The sequence below is a fragment of the Giraffa tippelskirchi genome, chromosome 9, assembly GCF_054371585.1.
Source record: "Giraffa tippelskirchi isolate mGirTip1 chromosome 9, T2T-mGirTip1v1.2.pri, whole genome shotgun sequence".
Classification (NCBI taxonomy): domain Eukaryota; kingdom Metazoa; phylum Chordata; class Mammalia; order Artiodactyla; family Giraffidae; genus Giraffa; species Giraffa tippelskirchi.
This window is the reverse complement of record NC_137283.1, coordinates 16,951,900-16,975,213: the sequence shown is the minus strand read 5'-3', so window position 1 is coordinate 16,975,213 and position 23,314 is coordinate 16,951,900. Positions and strand designations below refer to the sequence as shown.

Genomic DNA, 23,314 nt, shown 5'->3' with positions numbered 1-23,314 from the left:
CAGGGTTTTTTTTTTTCCCCCACAAATGTTATTATATTAAATGCATACCTCTGTCAACTTGAATTTTTCTGTTTGTTTACCTACAGACATCCTGAGACTTCTCCATGTTAATACATATAGACAGACCCCATTCTTTTTAATAGCTATGTAGTCCGTAATGCACATGTACCACAATTTTTTTACCTGTGCCCATCTGACAACCATTTAGATTGTTGCCAGTTTTTCATTATTGCAAACAGTTGCAATGAACACATTATCTATATAAATCTTTGCATACCTGAGCCAGAATATCTGTGGATAATTTCCTGTAAATGGAACTACTAAGTCAATTTGTGTGCTCTTTTGACACCATGATAGCGAGCACCGTATGACTTTCCAAAAAGGCTGAACCAATACATTTATACTCTCACCAAGCAAGTGTGAGTGCTTGTTATCTAAACATGAAGCACCGACCAGCACATCACCCAAACTGTCTGCTCAACTCAGCACTCATGGATAGGCTGCCTGATGTGGGCCTCTCACATCAGGTCTCATGGGCAGCAAGTCAGCACAGTTATATTGCTCAGGAAGACCCCTGTGGCTTGCCATTGCCACCACATGTGGTCCATGCATCCATTCCTGCAATCATTTTTTGAAGTGTTTACCATAGGCCAGTCACAACTTCCCTCTGAAGTAGGCAGAAGTGAGGCTGCCATTGCCATTTTAAAGACAAAGGCACTGAGGCTCAGAGAGGTTAAGGCTTCACTACTTTGGACCCTCTTCATAAGAAACTCTGATCAGAGTTTGTACTTAATTGAGCCAGAGATGTACTTAATTGATTTTTCCCAGTCTATGCCCAAAGACTCACTGTGCAGTAATGATATTAACAGCATTTGGACAGAGGACTTTAATATCCTTTATAATAATAGCTGACACTTGTGAGGCCCTTGTATACAAAGCACTATCCTAGATGTTTTTACACGTATTGACTTATTTCAGGCTCACTCGAATCAAATGAGGAAAGTGAAATATACAGATTAACTGACTTAGGGAATTCTGCTAGTAAGTGGAAGAGGAAGGACTTAACTTGGCCAGTCTAGCTTAAGAGTCCATATTAACCAGTACAGAATATTATCGTAAGACCCTCATCATGAGAATTATTCCCCTTTTATAGATGTAGGAACTGAGGCTCAGAGAGGCAAAAGGACTCATTCAAGATCGCACAGCTCATCAGTGGCCAAGTTCAGCCTTGAATCTAGATCTTTTAGCCCCAAACCAGAAGGGATCACCCACTGACACTTTATGGAGGAATAACTGAGCAGACAAGGCCTCAGGGCAGAGATCTAAGAAACCCAGGATGCTGGACCTAGTGGGGCTCCAAAAGGAAGGTGGAGAGTAGCAGGTTAGGGGATGGAGTGGGTTTGTGTCAGCCAATCAGAAAGGGGAATGTAAATAAACTCCAGGATGCACTGGATACATTGGATCCAGGCTTCTTTGGATGCACTGCCTAGTTCTAGATGCAGGGAGAGAAGGTAGGCTTGGGAAGATAAGGAAAATGAGACCAAGAGCAGATCCCAAGTCTGAGTGCACCAGTAATTATTCCTTTATGGGACTAGTTGGTTACACAGTTTAAGGTGGCAAAGTGCTGAGGAGGTGTGAAAAGGATAGAGAGGAGATGAGAAAAGAGAAAAAGGAATGGGGAAGGAAGAGGAGAGAGAAGACAGAGAAAGAAATGCACGCTTCCCATTCAGCTGGGCTTCCCTGGTGGCTCAGATGGTAGAGAAACTGCCTGCCGTGCAGGAGACCCAGCTTCAATCCCTGGGTAGGGAAGATCCCCTGGAGAAGGGAATGGCTACCCACTCCAGTATTCTTGCCTGGGGAATCCCATGGACAGAGGAGCCTGGCGGGCTACAGTTCATGGGGTCACAAAGAGTCAGACCCTTCATTCAACTATGAAGACAGATGTAAAAGCAGGCATCACTTGTTGAACCCTGGGGTCCAAATCCACCTACAGGGCTCTGAAGAGCCTCCAGGGTGGCACCCAATGCCATTCATCTCTGAGTTCCTGCCACCAGCTGCTTGATGAGACTGAATGACTGAGTGAATCACCGGAATAAGCCGACATTCCCATAAATCTCCTCCCTGGCTGAGCATTCCCTTCCCACCCTCTTCAACAGCACCAGCTCAAGCCCACCTCTGAGCCCGGGGAAGGAAAGTCCACATGAGGGCACGAGCAGGTTCTGAAAGCCACTTTGAGCTCAGAAAAAAAAGCATCTGTCTTCTCTCCCCCCATAATATTTATCCACCTGTGGGAGTCAATCTCCTTTAACAAGCTGCTGGTTCCACAGACATTCTCCTTCTGTTAGATCAATAAAGAGATTGTGCTTCCTTATTCAGAAGTAAAAACAAAATGTTCTGTACAAAAAACTCAAGTCAGTGCTCAGTAGACTCTCCTATTGTGAGGATCCAGGACAGGGCTGCCAGATTAAGTGCAGAAAGTGAAAGTGGCTCTCTCGTGTCCGACTCTTTGTGACCCCATGGACTATACAGTCCATGCAATTCTCTAGGCCAGAATACTGGAGTGGGTAGCCTTTCCCTTCTCTAGGAGATCTTTCCAACCCAGGGATCGAACCCAGGTCTACCCACATTGCAGGCGGACTCTTTACCAGCCAAGCCACAGGGAAGCCCAAGAATACTGGGGTGGGTAGCCTATCCCTTCTCCAGTGGATCTTCCCAACCCAGGAATTGAACCGGGGTCTCCTGCATTGCAGGCAGATTCTTTACCAACTGAGCTATCAGGTCAGGGAAGCCCTTTTAAAGGTAGGTAGATCCTGAACTTGGCATGTGACATACTTAGACTAAAAAATTATTCACTGTGTATCTGAAATTCAAATTTACCTGAGCATCTTGTAGTTTTATTTGCCAAATCTGACAACCTTAATCAGAGGAATTTCTTCCAGCTGAATGTAGGGCCTGGTCTGGTTATATCTTGAGAGGTCTTGGCCCTCCCCCCACCTTCCTTTTTGGGGTCTCTCGTCATCACACTCCTCTCTGTCCCCCATTCTTCCTCCAGGATCCCTGCCATGCCTCGAATAAGGATGTGTAGATCACCTGGCCCGGGGGCTCTGGGACACAGACAGTGTCTGGGGCTAAAGGAGCACAGCTAGGGACCACTGGAAGGAGGGAGGGTGTGAATCACTCAGGACAGAATTCTCTTTGTTGACTAAAGGAACAAGATTCAGAGTCACACAGATCTCAGTTTTCATCCACGCTCTGCCACTGACCAGGTGATCTTGGATGAGCCACTTACCTTTCAGAGCTTCAGTTTCCTCTTTTGTAGGATGAGAATACAATGCCTATGTCTGAGGGCTTTTAGAATAATTTTGTTTTTTAAATGTTGGGAGGCACCTACTAAGGTGTCTGACACATAGTGAGTGGCTGGTTATGGCAGTAAGAGTAATAGTAATAAATATGACTATTATTATCATTAATACCCATTGTTGACCAGAGGACAGAGCGGTTAAGAGTACCGGCTCTGAAGTCAGACTGCCTGAGTTCAAATCTCAGGTTGGGCATCCCTAAATACTGTCCCCGTGAAGAGGACTCAGGGCTCCTTGGAGACGTGGCTCATTTTAGACCTGGGGCAGAGTGGGTGCAAGAGGAGTCTGGGAAATCTTCTTGTGCCCAAATGAGGAAGTTGCCCAAAATGAATGGAGCCAAGTTAAAGCTGCCCCTGCTGACCCAAACCACAGGAAGAATATTGACTGTAACTCACTGGAATGCACTGACTGTTTTAAAATCCAGGAATTTATAATGGGTCTCGGCAGAAGCAAAAAAAGTCCTCATTTTCTACCAATAGAGGTAGGGATTATACTGGTTTCTTGCTCTTAAAGTTGATAAATAAGGAGAAAGAATTAAACATTTATTCTTCTCTTCCAGAATGAACTGTATTTTAAGCAAATACTAGTCTTTGTTGATGAGAATTCTGGTTGATAAATACAGAAGAAATAAAATCATAAAATCATTGTAAGACCATTGGGGTTCTTGGGGGCGGTGGGATACTTAGGTTCCAAATCATCAGGCCACAGTGGAGGGCTGAGGGTGAACCCACCTGAACCTACCGACCCACCTCAGCAGTCCTGAAAGGGGGAACCACAGCACAGAGGCCTTGATGTGACATGACGTGGAAAACACACCGTCCAGGAAGCGCTGCTGCCCGAAAAGGGTGAAACTGAACCTAATCAAACATTGAAACCCAACTCTCAAGTTACAAGACTGAATAAGATAAACTATTTAGGGAACACCCAACTGCTCCCTACTGCATCTCTCTTCCCCTGAGTTTCCTTCACTAGCCACACATGACGCTTCACTTTGTACACTTCTGGTCACCAAGTGTGTGGTTTTTCCTCACAACAAGCAATCCTCTACAACCCCAGTAGAGTCCCCTACAAGTCAACGCAGTTCCAACACTGTCTGCCCGGAGATGACGTCAGATCCTGTGGGTTCAGGTCTCACAAGACTCCCTCCCCTCCCCTTTAGATGCCAATCCGAAGCTCAAGTGATCATCACCGGGGCTCCTGACCAATAGCTTTAGATCAGAGACCATGGATCCCACCTGCTATGTTACAAATGGCCACATGATGGCAGTCGGGTGTTGGGCTGGATGTGGGCCCAAGCTTTGAGAAGGAAATGCAGAGGAGAAATCACCCCATGCATTCCGCCTGTATTTATTTCACCTGATCCTTGCATTTAATCGCGTGTTCACTAAGGGGCCTGTGCTGGGCCTCTAAGCGTCATAGCGTCACGTTCAGCCCTGACCCTGCCATCTAATCTCGATGGGTCCGTGCAGACATGGGTATCTATGTGTCTGACATTACTGAAATGGACACCTAGGCTGGGCATATTGGAAACAAGGTAGTTTAAATGGGGGCAGGGGTGGGGGCCCAGTGGGTAGCCAGCCACCTCTGTTGTTTTGAGTTGGCCTCTTCCACAGGTATCCACGTTTACCGTTTATCAACTGTGTGCTCTGCAGAAAGTAACTACTTCTCTGGACCTGATGGGGCTCAGTAATAGTTAATACCCTATAGTTTCTCTGTGGGAAGAGAATGAGCTAGTCCATGTGAGTTGCTTAGAATGGTGCGTGGCACACAGTAAGTGCTCAATACAAATGTATTTATAAACATGTATGTTCTCATTTGGGGCTCTGCAGTAGAAGCAGTCAGCTAGCTAGCTGACTTACACAAAGGCCCCAAGGCCCATTGTGGAAAAGGACACATTTAGCTTTGGGCCTGGGGCATTGGGATTGGCATGCTCCAGAAGGAAAGATCATCTTTATAGCAGTTACATGTATTGAGAGTTTTCTCTGTGCCAGGCACTGTCCCAAGCGCATCTTATGTACTAACTTACCTACTTCTCACAACAAGCCTCCACAGTGGGTAATGGTACTGTCCCTGCTTTAGAGGTGATGAAACTGAGGGGCAGGGCTGTGGAGAACTTCCCTGAGGCTTCTTGGCTGGTAAGGAGGGGAGGGCCAGGCGATCTGGCCTCAGAGTCCTCATTCACATGCATGGGGATGGCTGTACTCTTCTTAGGCCATGGGTGCTGTGGGGAGGCAAAGCGTTTACCTAGAGATGGGGGGTCAGGGGAGCAGAGCAGATATGGAATCCTGGACTTAAAGCCCCTGCACATCACCCTCCTCATGTGTCAAAAAGGAATGCTAACAGAAATGACCCCAGTGGGTGGTCTTAAGTGTTCAGGGAAGCGGAGTATGTGAAGTACTCTGCACCGTGTTCTGGGAAGAATGTCCAGCATGTGATCGATGAGTATTAGCTTTAAGTTAACCTGGAGTTCAGGCATAAATGCAAAGTTGGAATGTATCTACATGAGCATTCTTCTAGTGTATCAGTTAGCTATTGCTGCATAACTAATCACCCTACAACTCGGTGACCATTTATTATTTACCACGGTCTAGAGTATGAGGACAACTCCCAGGATCTCCTGATAGAAAGTGTGGGTGGGGTTGACTCCACCCTGAACACTGAGGCTTGCTTATCTCTAGCTGCTTCAGGGATGACCTGCAGGGCAATTCTGACTAAGGTGAATTAAACTTAAGACTTTCCTGTGTTGAAGACAAGGAGGCGCAGGCAGGGGTAGCTTCTGTAGCCATCAGGCGATCAAGAGATATCAGAGAGTCCCTGGGCTCTGTTTAAGTTAACGGGCAGAGGTCAGCAAAGCCCGCATGAGAGGAAGGGACTGTAGCCAGGAGACAGCACCACGCTCTGAACATCTGTGCCTGGACCTTGTCCTAGCCCGGAGTTCCCAGCTGTGTGGGCCAATCACTTCTCTTTCCTTAAGGCTGTTTGGGTTGAATAGTTTGTCATTCACAGAATCCTAAACAGATCTGCTCTGAAGTAAGCAGTCCAGCAATGGACTGCTTTGTGGCTGGCAAAGCCATCAGGCCTTTTCTTTGTGCCTCTGTGGGTCAGAGATGCCGTCATTTTGAACACTGTCATAAGGAGCCAAAGTTGATTTCAGGATTCTGGAGTGATCATCTTGTGCAATTAGACGTATTGTGCAATTAAGGTTGTGAGCAACCTTAGGGTAGGAACTGGGTCTCATTCATCTATTTCCCCAGCAGCCAGCTTGGGGCAAGGCTCACAAAAAGGTGCTTCCCACATCCTTGTTGAATGAATGAGAGGCTACTGCTTTGGGGTTCTCAAATGAGCAGTAAAAAGATTACAGAATGCACCCCAAATCCAGCCTCTCAGCAGGTTTCACCCTGTCAGAGCCTGGAATTAGCTAGAGGCCGCCACGGCTTGTTGAGTAGCTATGGGGTTCCTGATGGACTGCCTGAGGCTGGCAGAAGATCTTGTTCTCTTCAAAGTCAAGATCAATCAGAGGGCTCATGGGAAAGGCAAGGCCCTGGAGTCTTCCTGGACTTCTGCCCACAGAGAGCTACCTTAATCCTGGGAGCCTGCTGCTAACCCTGCTGTGATGAACTTGCTCCAGGCCAGGTAGGACAATGGACGTATAAGGCTGCAGGGTTAGATGGACTGGGCTTAGATGAGGGCTCCTTCACTCCCTAGCCTGACCTTGGACAAGTTGTTTAGTCTCTCAGAGCCTCTGTTTTCTGCAGAATGGGGTTTAAGAAGGGTTTGTTGTTGTTTAGTCACTAAATTGTGTCTGACTCTTTGTGACCCTATGGACTGTAGCCCGCCAGGTTAGTCTGTCCATGGATTTCCCAAGCAAGAATACTAGAGTGGGTGGCTGTTTCCTTCTCCAGGGTATCTTTCTTAACCAAGGATCGAACCCTTGTCTCCTGCGTCTCCTGCATTGCAGGCATATTCTTTACTGCTGAGCCACCAGGGAAGCCAGTTACTTACATTCAAGAGAGGTTTTGAGAATTTGATGAGAAAAGGCACATAAAGGCATAAAGGCATATCTAGTGCCTGGGGCACAAATAGCTTCCCAGGTGATCCTAGTGGTAAAAAACCAGCCTGCCAATACAGGAGACTAAGAGACGCAGTTTTGATCCCTGGGTCGGGAAGATCCCCTGGAGGAGGGCAGGGCAACCAACTCCAGTATTCTTGCCTAGAGAGACCCATGGTCAGAGGAGCCTGGGGGTCTACAGTCCATAGGGTTACAAAGAGTCAGACACGACTGAAGCAACTTAGCACACAGGCACGGGGCCGATGTAAGTGATCACGGGACACTTCATACACACATGAAAAAGTCCAGGGGGCTGTATCACATGTGTGTAGGCAACAGATGCTAAACTGCTACATAGGCTGTCACACTGGAAGTAGTATCCTGTGGCCTCTGGTGATTTGTCAAAAACTCGGAAGGCCTCTCCACAGATGACAGCTCCCCCTACTTGCCTCTGCCCTGACAGTTCCCAGGAGGCACCCCTCACTTAGCTCTTCCAGTTAGCTCCGCAGCGGACGCAGCCTTCCTTGGACCTTGGCCTTCACCCTGTTGGGTCTGAGCTCAGGGACACTTCAGGGATGCTTCCTGGTTGGAAGCACACAGACCACGAACCGGAGGGTAGGAACACCTGCTCCCTCCCCATCCCCAATGGGCCACCTCACCCTTCCAAAAAGCCACCGGAGCACATTTGGGAAAAGTTAAGCTGTTTTATTTCACAGGGTAGCTCCACATCAAACCAGCAGGCACCATGAGAATACGCAACAGAGGATCCAGTCAGACACTCTACGGCACGGGCGCTGGGTTGTAAGGGAGAGAAATGATGTCCAGGAGAGGGCAACACTTATCACCACATGGGGACAGGCAACCAGCAATTTCCTAGGGTGGTTTCAGTTGGATTTTCCTGACAGTTTGGGGAGGAAGGAAACCAAAGGAAACTAAATAGACCAGCCACTCTGAAGCAATCAGAACCGAACCTATTGCCAAACCGTGTAAACAGTCACACTGCCGGGGACTAGAGCCTGAGCAGAAACCCTGGCCAGAAGCTACTTCCTTCCAAGGAAAGTAAAGTGCACTCTGGCCGTTCTGGTTCAGGGTCGTCGTTTGCCTCGGACAGTTCACACGGAAAGGAGGCATCAGCAAGGAGCAGTCCCAAAGGATGAGACGGCAGGGCAGGACGCTGGCAGGTCAACTTCTGAGAGGCGAGGAGGACCCCGACCTGGCAGCAAAGTCCTTCCCTCCTCCCCAGCTCCCCCAGCAGCTTTGGATATGTGGGGAATTCTCTACGCAGCTGCTCAGAGGAGCGGGGACCCCAGAGAACCAGGGAAGTTGACATGAGACATCAGCACTAGCTCTGCACAGCAGAAAATCATCTCAGCAACACCTCGGCTCACCCCTTCCTAGCTTTTCCTCCCGACCCCTCCTCCCTGAACCCAGCAGCTTTCCCTCCCACCACAATCGTGAGCCAGCTGTGTCTTCTTCCTGGGTTTCTCGGGAGAATGAGGCATTTGCTCTAGTGTGAAAAGTCAGGGACAGAGAGACTAAGAGAAAGAATCATTATGTTAGTCCTCGTGGTTTTCCAACAGCCACGTCCATGCACTGAGCGCCAGGTAACGACCAGGACCCAGGAAGTCCTCTGCATCCATGCCTCCTGAATGAGAAAGAAATAACCCCCCGACAAGGCACTCTGAGGGCCTCCAAAAGGGAAGCAAGCCCTGCGCCAGGCCCTTCCCAGCACTGGCCCCACGTGGGTACCACCAACCAGTTGGGGAGTGTTTATAAGGCAGATCACTGAGCTGCTGGTTCCGGCCGGCAGCTGAGGGATGGCTCCACTTCCCTGCGTCTCTTCCCACTCAGATTTCTGCATAGGATAGGAACCTGGTGGGAATCCATTTCTCTCCTGCCCCTGAGGGCCCAGTGACCTCAGAGAAAAGACCCCCCCGCCCCCAGTCTTAATTCCCAAGCTGACAATTCCCTCCAGTTGTGCGCTCTGTCCGGGGTTCAAAAGGCGCTTCAAGGTGAGAAATCGTTAGCACTGAAAACAAGGAAAGGCAAGAATTTTTCACAGAATCCCACAGTTCAGAGCAGCTCTTTAAGAGGAAAGGGGACTAAAGGGAGAGAGGGGGCGTGGGGTAGGAAGCACAGCTCGTTCTCAATTTTATCCAACAAAGGTCCTTAGTGGCCGGAGGCTGGGCCCCAGGCCCAGGGAACTAGACCAGGAATGAATTTGTTCTTTGGTCAGTTTTAAATGAACATCTTGCTGGTTCATTCCTAAAAGAGACTGAACACCGGTAACACAGAAAGACAAAAGGCTTGACCTCAGGGTAAGTTGAAGGTTAAGAAATCATTCTGTGAAGAGCAAAAAAAAAAAAATTGCCCGTTATCAATGAACTGATCAGTACAGCTTCCAGTAATGGTGATGGACAAGTAGGTAGACACCACTTCCCCTTGTACAATTGGTTATACTGAGGACTACTAACTAGGTTACTACATTTCCCCCACACTCACTGTACAGTTAGGTTTCTGGTATTTGTTTTTTTTACATTGATCTATCTACTAGGTGCAAAGATTTGGTGAGTGGCATTGGCTATAATTTCATTGTAGCCTTTTTAAAAATTACAGTTTCACATTTTAACAGTTACTTTCCAGCATTTAAGCAAATACAGCAATATATAGTGGACTAACACAGGCAGGAGTCAGAAGAGAATGCCAGTGCTCTTGACGGTGGGCGGGCCTGGGTGCGTGTGGAGGGGGCCTGAGACATGCAGAGCGCCAGATGGGGGGAGGGGCAATATTTTTCCATTTGGTTCTGCGTCAAGGCTCAGATTTGGAGCTGGATGAGTGGGGTGTGAGTTTGCCTAAATGTGAGCTCATCGGCCATTTCCCAATGGAAAAACAGGTGCTTAAAGAAAACAGAAAAGCCCTGTCCTTCAGGTAGGTAATTCGGTGAAAGGCAGGCCTATATTCAGTAAGGAAAGATGAAGTTAGTCAATTCAGAGGAAAATCCACATGACCTGACTGGTGTTATGTATATCAGGCAACAGATCTGTCAACTCAAATTTTCATGTTTCATCTGGTAGTCATGGCAGAGAATGTGATTACTTTGCACAGGAGGCCACTGTATTTAAGGTCTGGGAGTCTCTCTGGGGTAGAAATGAGAAGTCTCTTGTCCTGGCTGGGACGTCACAGAATCCTTGCAAGTAAATGGCTTTCGGAGCCAGACCCAGCTGCACCCTCAGCCATCTATTACATTTTGGACAAGTCACAGCCATCCTAAGGCCTTGTTTCCTTCCCTAAGCTCTAATATGGCCGGGGTGGGGGGTACTTTATATGCTAAATGGTAGAGGGCTCCTAGCTCGCTCTGAGGCTCTGTCATTTCCAGTTCTAGGCAAAACAAAGAAGGTCAAATTTGTTACTAGTCTCTCTCCAGCATTCTCTTTCTGAGCCCTTCTTGTTCTTCCCTCATGGTGTACTCTCGAGGCCAGTCCTTCAGGCAAGGCAGTGTGGCTCACCATCCCTACACACTTGGGTAAATGTGGCTTCATATGACTCCCTCTCTGGGGACCAGAGGAGAGGGCAAAATTTAATCCAGTGGGCTGATACGGTAATGATGGAATGTCAAGAGGTGACTTATCTGCAGGACTGTGCTTCATGACTCTTACGAAGCTTGTAGGAAAATTCCACTGCCCACTTCTCAAATGCCATTAGGAGGTTTCAAAAGGAAGGTTCTAGATGGTTTTCACCTTACTGATGACCATGAAAAGAGCAATCGTGTCGGTGCAGTGCTTACTAGGTTGCACGGTTTGCTTGCTCACATTTTATGGAGCAGGAAACTTAGGCTCAATGAAGTGACACGCCCTCCCCCCCAATTCTTTCCCCATATTTTCAATTGTGTTAAATGCGCTGGAGGAGGGGGGTGAAAGGGAAGGGAAGGGGGAGGAGGCAGCTATTTCACTGCATAAACTCCGCGGAAGCATTCTCTTGGACAGCAGGTGACAAGGACTCCCTCCCCAGGCCTGGTCTGAGCTGCGTACTTACAGCCCTGTGTGCTTCATGCAAAAGGCCACCAGCCAGAGTGCGTCATGGCCTGATTTCAAATTAAAAAATGATGGGACTCAAACCCTCCTTGCCTGTTTAGTTCCAGAATCTGACACAGTATAATTAGTAGAAAGAGGAAAAGAAAAAATTAAATATTTTGAAAATGGTATAAGTTAAACCTCTATAGTTACCACAGAATTGTTCCTACAGCGTTTCTAGGTTTTGAAGTGTTCCACACCACTGTGTTTGGTATTTTGTTTTTTCCTTTTTCCCAACCACACATAATACTGTGCTACGATGGGGCTCAGGCTCTCACCATCCCCTCTTCTACTAACGAACACAGGCCGCTGAGGTCAGGGCTCTTCTTGCCAACGTCCTCCATGCTTTTGGGGGTGCAATTGGTCTTGGCCTCCAGGTGGAAAGGCAGGGTCTCTGGGGTGGATGGGGAGGGGGCTCTGTGAAGTGGTCCCCACCTGTGGGAGCAGCCTGCCCAGGGTGCCGCCTGCCCCACGCTTCCTTTAGGGGCAGACTGTTCTGGAAGGCCACGACTTCTGGAGACAGTGGGAGACTGGTTTTGTTTTTCTGCAGGTTAGTGGTATATTGCTTCATTCGCAGTTACTGTGGGCCTTTAAATTCTCCCAGAAAAGTCCCTGCAAATCCCACCAAATAACTCAGCGGGAGATGTTTGGTGGCATGGGTCTGAGGTAAATCTAAGTTTCATAAAAAGAAAAAGGAGATCCTATATACATTTTGTACGTGTGTCCAGATCTAGTATATGTATATAGATGCATAAATATATATATATATACACACACCTACAGACACATACATTCATACATACGTGTACATATGCACACGCATACATATACACGTATATATGCATGTAGAGAGAATGTCGAGGGAATAATTTTCCAGTGACGATATGCGGGCGAAGCCATTTAACACGGGCCGTGATCTCGGGAATCGCTCCAGCCCGGGTACCGCTCCTCACCGCTCTGGTGTCTGTGTGGACGCGGGAGGGAGGCGGGGGTTCACGTGACTGAAGGCGCAAGGCGGCTCCGACCTGGGACTCAGCTCCGCGCAGACCCGCTCCCAGGCTGACCTTCTGGTCCCTGCCCGACAAAGCCAGGAGCCCTGGGAGGACGCGGAAGTCACTGAGGCCTCCCTCGGCCACGGCGGGCCGCAGCGGACCAGGGCGGTGCCCGCCATCCCGCAGGTCACATGGTGCCCGACTTGTCGGCCGAGCTGTTGGGGAACATCTTCTCAGTGGGCGTCACGGCCGGGCTGCCCACTCCCGAGCTGCTGCTGCTGCTGGACCGATGCTGGACCACGGGCCGCACCGGCCTCATGGGGGGCGGGCGCAGCTGGGCGCCAGCCAAGCGGGCGGACAGGGCTGGCTTGAAGGTGGTCATCATCTCGGTGGAGCTGCTGCTGCTGCGGCGCATGGCGGCGTCGGGGTCGCGGATAACGATGGTGTGCAGGGGGCTGGCCGGTTCCGAGCTGATGGGGCCTGGCGGGTTCTTCAGGGGCTCCAGGGTGTCCAGCACCACGTCTGGCGCCTGCTTGACCGTGTTCTGCCTCTCCAGCTCCCGAAGCTCGTGCAGAGCCGTACTCATGGTCTTCTCAATGTCCTGGGGACAAAGAGAGCTCTGGTTGGCACAGAGCTGGAGGCCTGGGGACTAACCTTTCCAGGGCGCTGACCAACTTGTGGGTTCCTTAGGGAGGCTTCCCCACAAATCTCACTGGCTGGGCAGGAGAATGAATCCCAGGGTGTCTCATAACCATAAGGGCATATGAGCATTGTAGATCTCGCAGAGGCAGGCTCCACAGTCAGACAGACTTGTGTTAAAATCCTGGCTCTGCGGCTTCCTTGTTGTGTGACCATGGGCAAGTTACCTTACCTCTCTCAGTCTCAGAATTCTCATTTGTAGGTTAAGTATAATACTGAACTCAGGGAGTTGATGAGTATGAAATGATATGGCCCCTTTGAAGAGCATGGCATGGCACCTGGTACATAGCGTTGAAAGTTGAAAGTGTTAAGTCACTCAGTTGTGTCCGACTCTTTGCAGCCCCTTGAACTGTAGCCCACTAGGCTCCTCTGTCCATGGGATTCTCTAGTTAAGAATACTGGAGTGGGTAACCATTCCCTTCTCCAGGGCATCTTCCTGACCCAGGGATTGAACCCAGATCTCCAGTACTGCAGGCGGATTCTTTACCATCTGAGCTACTAGGGAAGCCCCAAATGATATGGTCCCTTTGAAGAGCATGGCATGGCACCTGGTACCTAGTATTTCCCAAATAATACAGAGGTAACACAGAGCACCAGTGTAAGCCCCCTCCCTAATCATTTAATCCTCATACTTATCTAGTAGGAACTACCATTATGCTCACTTCACACATAAGGAATTGGAAGCTCAGACTGGTTAACTTGTCCAAGGTCACACAGCTACTTAGCAGCATAGTAGTCTGACTCCAGAGTTCATGTGCCTAAGCATTAATATTAACAAATCTATTAATATCTCTCCTTCGTCCATAGGAAAAGTGTTCAGAGGTTATATATTAGAACATTCACAATGCTCACCCCAGGGTGATGGGACTGTTACTTTCTTCTATTATAATGTTATTTTAGAGAAAAAAAAAAAATGAAAAATTTGAAAAGCGACAAAAATCCTCATCTGCCTATGCAGTTCCTGGGGATCCCGAGACAGTTAAGAGCTCATCAGTATGAGAGCACTGTGAATGACACTCAGAGATATTCTGGCAGCTCAGAGGGTTGGCCCGGGGCTCAGCATTCCAGGAAGGGGCGCTGGAGCTGGACTGCAGCATTCAACCCGGGAGCTCTGGGCCGGGATACAGAGCCCGGGTTTGGGAGGAAAAAGACTGCTTTACCACTGCCGCTGGGCAACCTCGGGCAAGGCTCAGTCACTCTGCACCACACCTGGTCCCTGAGCTGAAAGCCTCCCACAGGCAGTGAAGACGGAGGAGACAGCTGACGTAGTGATGTGTGTGAACTGCCTGACAGTGATCTCTGCTCTCCCCCAGCCAGAGTCCTTGGCTCCCATGGGGTTTCCCAGGGAGGCCTCCACTCAGGCTGAGCTGGGCCACCAAGGAGACAATGAGGGACAGTGCTTAGAGCCGGTAATGGAAGATGCTGGCCCCACTTCAGGCTCCACATCATTATTGAGACACACTAACTAGCTTTTCCGCCCTGGGACAACTCTGGAAAAAAACAGAAAGTGTGGTTAGACTGATAGGGCTGGTGCCTGGAGGTGCCCCGGCCAGCCCCTTCCCCACCCAGGTCTCCCTTGACCTTCTTTCCTCCCCTGTCCTCAGGTGGCTCTTGCTGGGCCCCCATACCAGGCTCCAATCCATCCCAGCCTATCATTTTGCTTTGTGAAGAGACCACTGGTAATTAGCTAACAGCTAATATTAGCCTGTGGGCTTCCCAGGTGGCACTAGTGGTAAAGAACCCACCTGCCAATGCAGGAGGTGTAAAGTGATACAGGTACAGTCCCTGGGTTGAGAAGATACCCTGGAGAAGGAAATGGCAACCCACTCCAGTATTCTTGCCTGGAGAATCCCATTGACAGGGGAGGCTGGCGGGCTACAGTCCATGGGGTCACAAAGAGTGGGACACAACTGAAGCAACTTAACACAAAACACAATATTAGCATATATGCTTCACCAAGATACTTCATCCTTTGCCCATAACACTGTCTACTTTAAGAAGACACTGTTTGTGCCTTTATCCACAAGGATTAGTGGTGGGGGTGGGGTGGGGGGGTGGGGGCTCGGCACAACAGGAGAGAAGGCAGTCCTGTCCCCACTTTTGCTGCCTCCCACCCCTGCAGAGATAAACGGCCACCTTCCAAGCCCCAGGCTGCTTAAATTAAGTCCCCCACTGATACCACTACTCAGTCTGCTCTACTCCAGCGGAGCCAAAAGGCAAAACTAATAAGTAAAATATAATTATCGCCCTTCTACCACCATCCCTACCATTCCCACCACTCCACCCTTGCAGAGTGTGGGCCAGAAAGACAGCAAGCTCAGAAAAAGATCAGCTGAGGTGTTTAGGCACAAGCCTGGTGTTAGTCTGAGACATGATGCTATGATCTCAGTGGAGCTGCAGAGAGGCGCCAGGAAGCATGGACAGCGGCGGGGCAGGGGGGCAGGGAATGATCACTTTTCACTTTGTCCTAAATGAGACCTTCCCACCTTGGATGGGTGTTTCAAGGTCCCCAACCCCTCTCTTCACAATAGAATCCTCACCGCCACGAAGATTCTGATTGTCCCTCTTTTCTTAATAGGGAGAAAACATTGGGAAGGGGATACATAATGGGCTGCCAGCCAAATTCCAGGGAGAAAAGTGGAAGCTTTAACTATGATAAAACTGTCAAAAACACGTGAAAGTAGTTATGAAAATTATTAAACAATTCAAACAAACTGTTTGGTAACAATTTCTTAAAATGAATTTGTGTGCTTTCTTTGGCAAGTGTAAAAATCACACAGGTCTCTCATCCAAATTTTTAAGAAGTTATCTAACAAAACAGAAAACCCTAAGCACTTTGGAAGAGCATGGAACATTTTCTGCTTCCAGCTTCAGCTATTTCATCCTGTCTACCCTTTGGATCTTGGTACTGTCCTCCCCAGAGACATCTCTCACTGCCTACGAGCAATCCGCACATTTTAGGCTCTCAGAACACAGAGTTCCACTCCTTCAAGACTCCTGACCCAGCTGCCATTTTCACAGCTGTGTGTCTTGGTGGTTGCCATCCCTCTCTTCTCTAAACCCTAAGCTCCATGTGGGCAGGACCTGGGTCCACTTTAGGTCATTATTATTTTCTCAGTGCCAGCCAGTGATCGAGCACAACAGATGCTCCATCAGTATTCATCAATAAATAAATGAACGAATGAATCAGGGAATGAATGAAAAGATGAACAAATGAAAACATGAATAGCATAATCTTGCCATCTTATGGAGACACCTGCCACTACCACATCCCCTATCTGGGAATCCCACCTCCAGCCTGGACACTGGGGCCTTGAGTCTTTACAGGAGCCCCAGCCAGGAGCTACACCCATCCAGCTTCCGCTCCCAGGGGGAGGCCAGCAGGGAGACGGGAAGCCAGTTCGCTATTTACCCTGTGTCCGGCTGAGCCTGACCTGGCGTGAAGGGTGAAGTGACTCCCCAGTCTGCAAGGGCCCACCCCTACCCCTCTGGGGGTGTCAACTGGCACGCCTGCTTCCTGCTGGCCCTTACTTCTGCCAGGGCCTCGGCCTCCAGGGACTTGTGGTCCCCCAGGCTGCTGTGCCTGGTGGAGCCGCACGTCGACCGCATGCTGTGCCCTTCGGAGAGCGCCTTCTTGTCGGGGTAGTTGATGCTGCCGGCGCTCCCGAACGTCGCCATCCTCCTCTTCTCGGGGCTCTCGATCCTTCCCCGGGTGAGGGGGATTTTGTGGGGACTGCTGGGGCAGGCGGCGGCCCGGGGCGGTGTGTCTATGCTGGGGCCCAGGCCCCGGGGTGGGCTGTGTGTGTCGCCCCCGCTTCGGCGCCTGGGGATGGCTGCTCCATCAGATCGTAACCGCACTCTGCAAAGGAGCCAGGGGGCAGGGGCATGGGGCAGAGGTCAACCCTGGCCGGTGTCACATGGGTCAGCCAATCCCCCAGAGTCCAGACATGCTACACACTAGTCTAGGGAGTGGGTATAGTAAAGCCTCATTCAGCCAGACTCGGTGATTCTGCAGTGAAGGACTGTCTGAGCACAGAACTCAGGCCAGCAGGTTTAACCTGCACACACGAAGGAGTCGGGCCTTCTGCTCCTAAGCTGCAGTCAGTGGTGCTAATTACACAGCGAATCTCATCTATATGTTAAGTCAGGGCCAGGAGGATTGCAAACTGGGGAACACTTTGCTCATGGTCAGTTGGGTTCATGATATGTTTTTAAGCGGTTTAGATGTCTCCATGATTCCAAAGGGCTTCTGATTGGTTTGAGGCATTGAGGCTTGACTGTACCACAAGTTACCAGCTCCCTGAAAGCACAGTGGGGCCCCCTGGGAACTCAACACAGCACAGTGTTGTCACCCTCTCCCAATTTCCCCAAAGGGCTGTTTTCTATGAGGCTTTTCCAGACCTTGAACATTTCCAATCATTAAGAGAAAAACCTGTATCACTGGAATGCCTTTTATACATTTGGATAGCTTTCACCCTTCAGGGAGGCTGTGGTAGAGAGAAAAGGGGCCTAAAGTATCTATCTGGAAGGCAGATTCTTGTCCTGTCTCTGTCACTGACTTTCCAGCGACTTCTTTCAGACCCACTTTATTCATCCATTAAATGGGTCTAATATTCCTCACCCATCTTCAAGGGAGGTTCAGTGGGTGGAGACCACTCTGAAGCGGTTCCACCCACCGGAGATTTGGCTCCAGCCTAGGGAGGTCACCAAAGACCTGAAGGCACTGGTGAGGAAAGGAAGGCTGGGAGGGGTGAGGGGTGGGGAGGAGGGACAGAGTGCGGGAATGGATTGTGATGGGGACCAAGCTCAGTGCGGTCAGCAGTGCTTTACACCCTGTGCTACCAGCCAAGCTAAGCATTGCCTGTGGTCACCCCAACAGGACCAAAGCATTGGTGTTGGAGTGGAAGAGTACTTGGAAAGAAAGGAGGAGAGGAAGGCAGACAAGGGAGGACAGAGGGAGAGGGAAATTGAGGCAGGAGAAGGTACGGCCCCCTAAGTGTCAAGGGACCTCAACTCTGTCATCCACCTACCCCAACCATACACTTCCCCTAATTCTATCTGCTGATCATCAACACCCTGAACTGAACAGAGTTCACTGAAGAGAGCTACTGGGACTTCTGCTGAAATAAATTCATAAACCTAGGTTCCTACTGCAGCTGATTTCTCTGGCTCTGTCTGCAAGCACCCAGCATGTGGGTTGATCCCATGACCTCTCCACCAAAACCAGAATATGACATTTTGAGAATCTGATTAAGAAAGCAGTGAGAAACTGCCAGCTTTTCTTTTCTTCTTTTTTCCTTAGTTTTTTTTTTTAAACCACCAAGTGCTTTGGACTCTACCTGTAGACAGAATGAGGAGCCTAGCTCCTTACCTGGCAGAAAGGTCATGTGACAGCCCCGCCCACACAGGAGTGAAGAATTTGGCAAACACACTCCCACCAAATATGCGGGTGGAGCCGAGTGTCAATTTCCTCCCACGCAGTGTGTGAGACTTCTACTTACGTGGTGGGCTTCAGCGAGGAAGAGAGCTTTACATTTTAAAATATAACAACTTAGGTTTTCAACAGAAAGTGGGAAGGAGGTGTAAGAACTGGAGAGAGAGGAAAAGTACTTGCCAATTTGTAACTCTCCCTCCCCCATATTATTAGTATTTTAAGTAAAAAGGATTGGGTGCCTGTATAAGTCTTTCCTCTTTCTCCACCTCTGTCCCAAGCTGGATCGCTTTTCTACCTGCCATTCGAGGCCAGTTCCAGCCAGCCCAGCAGGTGTGCCCAGGGTCACATCCTATGGGGAACAAGGGGCCACGACAGCCTCCCTCTGTCCCTCCCTTGCCCTTCCTTCTCCCGAATCAGACCCGAATGGGCACTGCACCAGCAGGAAAGAATGAACCCGAGTTTCCTACCGGCCCATCACCCCCCCAAAGCCGTAATCCGAGATGTGCTCCGTGGGGGACTGCAGGTCGTTTTTGGAGGAGGCCTTGTCGTCCAGCAGCGGCCCACTGCTGGCTTCGCTGTCGGCCTTTTGGCTCAGGCTGTCAGAGAAGGCGTCGTCCCTGGGGAGAAGGACAGGTGTGAGCTGGGAGGGCTTGCTCCCAACAACCCGAATGTATTAAGACCTGAGGGGGCTGGATCCACACCCACAGCTCGTGGTTGCGCCGCTACCACTTCCCCAGCAGGAGGCGCTCTGAGGCACCACTCTCCCCTACCTGTTCCTCCCGTCGTTTAAACTGGTCTCTCCAAGCTACTCGGCTGGGACAAGCTGAACGGGAGGGTGTGGAGGAAAAATGGGGGAGTGGGCCTGCAAGCTAACCCCTGGGAACTGAGTCTCATGTGGCTCGGGGAGCAGCAGCTTGGGGTTCAGCCAGGGTAGAGGAAGGCATTTCCATCCCTTCCGCACCCTTGGCTTTGGGCAAATGTGAAGGGGCTGGAGCTTGTTGGGGTGCTCTGTCCACTGCCCCCTACGCCCTCTCCCTTCCTCTATCCTTCTTCCTGTCCTTGTCCTCGGAGGCTTGGGGTCACAGGGCCACCCAGGGTTCTTCTGTTGTTTGCCTGACCTGGACTTTTCTCTGGCTCCAGATGGTCTGCTCTGCCATCAAGATGTATGCCTTTGGTCCCCTCCCTTTGAGGCCCAGCCTGCAGCATGGTAAATCAGTTCAACCTGAGCAGGACTGGAACTCGGAGGGAGTGTACACAGGAACCGTCAAATCTTTTCCAAGAATGGAAGGTGTCGATTTTCTGAGCCTGATGCTGGGGCTAGGTGTTTGGGATGTAGAGCTTTTTTCTTTTTTTTAAAGCCTAAAGTTATTATTTTTTTTTAAATAGTACCCTCTTAGCTGGAAATGAGAGGATGATTGTTTCTGCCCCTCTCCTGGGAGAACTATCTCAAGGTAGAGAACAGTGGGCAGTTAAGAGGGCAGTGGGACGGCCACTGGGTTACAGCGGAGGCCCTGAAGGGCAAAGGTATATGGCAAGATCCAGTGGACACTGAGAAGCAGAGTGGGTGATAAATGCCCTGGAGGCTGTCAAGTGAGCCGGGATGGTGAGCCAAGAGCACCAAACACTGTCCCTGTGGACTGTGAAGGATGAGCAATTTGCTTATATGTTAAATGGATCACCATTCAAAGGGAGCTGAGACATAATCCATTCTCATAGAAGACCAAGCGTGTCACAGCAGGGAGAACAAATCGCTGGCATACAATCCAGCACCGCTGTTCCTGTGCCCCTTCCAGACATCACTAATCCATCATGACACACTTCATAGAAGGTCCCAACGCCCACTCACATGTCCTGCACAACTATGTACTGATGTGGGATGAGCCCGTCCACGCCGTTGTGACGACCCTCCCACCAGTCCTCGGAGGCTCGGTGGTACAGCAGCAGTGAGGCTCCCTTCTTGAAGGACAGCTCCCGTGGGGACCGCCCCACGTAGTCAAACTTGGCGATGGCCTCGATCTGCTCCACTTCTGGAAGGAAAGCAAGGGCAAGAGCATCCATGAGGACAGCAGAAGGCAGCCCAGGAGCCTCTGTCAGAGGGCCCTGGCTTCCATGGGGCAGCACAGACAGCATGCCTGGTAAGAACAGCATGAGCTGGGGCTCAGGATACTGGGCTCTAGGCTAACATCCACTCCCTGTGCTGTGACCTCAAGCAGGCCATCTCACCTCCCAAAATGGAAAGTGGGGTTGAAATACTACATCCTTACTTTCCACTGCCCGTTTTTAACATTTTAAAAATAATATAAGCAATTTCTTCTTCTTCTGTCCCTTAAATACCAGCTCTGTTTTCATTTTTCCCATGAACCCTTTCCCTCTTTGTTCACATATTACACTGTTGGTGGTTCTTACCTTGGAAGAGGTCAAACAGATGCTGTGTGTGGATTCTCTTCCATGTAAAATGTTGTACACAATTTTTAAAGGTTCCCAGAAGCTTCTCCCCAGAGCTCACTGTTATAGACTGAACTGTGTCTTCCCCCAAATCCATATGTTGCAGTCCTAACTCCCAATGTAATGGTATTTGGAGATGAGGTGTTAAGGAAGTAATTAAGCTTAAGTGAGGTCATAAGGGTGGGGACCTAACATGATAGAACTGGTGTCCCCTGAGAAGAGGAGGAGACATCGGAGAGCTCTCTTTCTGTCTGCATGGGCACAGTGGAAAGGCCATGGGAGGACACAGCGAGACGGCAGCTGTCTACAAGCAAAGAAGAGAGGCTTCAGCATAACCCAACACTAACAGCACCTTGACCTTGGACTTCTAGCCCCCCAAACTGTGAGGAAACACATTTCTGTTGTTTAAGCCACTCAGTCTGAGGTAGTCCATGATGGCAGCCTGAGCTAACATGTGCATCCATAAACTTAATTTGCAGGGAGGGAGAATTCTTACTGGGGCTACAGGTCAAGCATATCTCTTTGCATACACACATCTCCCCATCAGAGCTGTATTCTTCTCTGGTCAGTGACAGGCCCTGCCTGGCTTCAGTCCTACTGCCCAGCTCTGTCACCTCTTGTTTGTGTGATAATTTCTGTACACCTCAGTTGCCTTTAGATGATTAAACAATAAAGCATGAAAGGCATACAGATGGGCAACAGGTATATGAAAACATGTGCAACACCATTAATCATTAGGAAAATGCAAATCAAAACCACAATGAGATATCAGCTCACACCTGTTAGAATGGCTGTTATGAGAAAGACCATAAACAAGAGTTGGTGAGAATGCAGAGAAAAGGGAACTTGTGCAGCTGGTGGAAATGTATATGGGTGCAGCTACTACAGAAAACAGTACGGAGGTTCCTCAGAAAATTAAAATCAGAACTACCATGGGATCCAGCAATTCCACTTCTGGGTATTTACCCATAGGAAATGAACACATTTAACTTGAGAAGATATGGTGCAGACCCCCATGTTCACTATTTACAATAGCCAAGATATGGAAGTAACCTAAAGGTCCATAGACAGATGAACAAAGAAGATTGGTGTATATAAACAATAGAAAATTATTCATCCATAAAAAGATGGAAATCCTGCCATTTGCAACAACATAAATGAACCTTGAGGGCATTATGCTCAGTGAAATAAGTCAGACAGAAGACGACAAACACCGTATGATCTCACTTACATGTGGAATCTAAAATCAGAAACAAACAGAACTCATTGATACAGAGAATAGACTGGTGGTTGCCAGAAGTGAGAGGTGGATGGAATGGGTGAAGGGAATCAAAAGGTACAAGCCTTCAGTGGATAAATAAGGCATAGGATGTAATATTCAGCAGGATAAATAAGGCATAGGACGTAATATTCCGCACGGTGCCTGCAGTTAATAATACTATGTTGTATATTTGAAACCCACTAAGAGAATAGATCTTAAAAGTTCTCATCACAAGAAAACAAAATGTAACTATGCGTGGTGATGGATGTTAACCTGACTTATTGTGGTGATCATTTATATATATATCAAATCATTATCCCATATACCTTATATTAATAAACTGTTACATATCAATATATCTAGATAAGAAGAAAGACTTCAATATATTAAGAAAAAGAGAATATGTGAAAGTTCTCAGCATAGCACAGATATATATTAAGTATTCAGCTTATAGCGGGTCTTGGGATTATGATTATAATTACTAATGGACATGAGTTTGAGCAAGCTCCGGGAGATGGTGAAGGACAGGGAAGCCTGACGTGCTGCAGTCCATAGGGTCACAAAGAGTCAGATGAGACTGAGCAACTGAACAACAACAAAAAACAACAATGGCTTTATCTTATGGGGTGGGACTAGACAGAGAAATCTGAGCTGCAGAGAATTTAAGTGTTTTGCTCAAGACCATGCAGCTAGTGATCTTTGGGAAGGAGACTTTCAGGGTAGCAGGACAGTTATTTATGCCTACAATTTATTTAACTTGTGTTAAAGCCGGTACCCTAGGAGATGCAAACGGGTAGAAATGCTACGTAGCAAACGGGTCATGTGTAAGTGTTAATGTGCTTGTATTTTAAAGCAAGCACAAAGATGTTAATACTATAAAAAGAAGACACACGCATGTACCTACATAAATAGACAAATCTGTTAAATGCTAATAAACAAAAGAGTAACAAAGGTGGCCCCTGCTCTCTCTAGCCTGCAGATATTTTCCCATGCTGAGCCTCCATCA

At 48.9% G+C, this 23,314-nt stretch overlaps 1 protein-coding gene across 50 annotated transcripts in view; it reads right to left on the bottom strand.

The window, feature by feature from the left end:
* Nucleotides 1–8,091: 8,091 nt before the first annotated feature.
* Nucleotides 8,092–23,314, bottom strand: part of SRGAP3 (SLIT-ROBO Rho GTPase activating protein 3) — a 324,141-nt gene continuing 308,918 nt past the window's right edge. For 47 of the 50 annotated variants that reach the window (XM_081528011.1, XM_081528006.1, XM_081528015.1 and 44 more), the window contains 4 exons: nt 20,449–20,629; nt 19,070–19,219; nt 16,700–17,027; nt 8,092–13,070 (listed from right to left, as the gene is read on the bottom strand). In XM_081528011.1, the coding sequence (XP_081384137.1) occupies nt 12,657–13,070; nt 16,700–17,027; nt 19,070–19,219; nt 20,449–20,629 (1,073 nt within the window). In that variant the 3' untranslated portion in view covers nt 8,092–12,656. The remainder of the gene's footprint in view (nt 13,071–16,699; nt 17,028–19,069; nt 19,220–20,448; nt 20,630–23,314) is intronic. The other 3 variants (XR_014064772.1, XR_014064771.1, XM_081528032.1) reach the window with 2 other exon arrangements.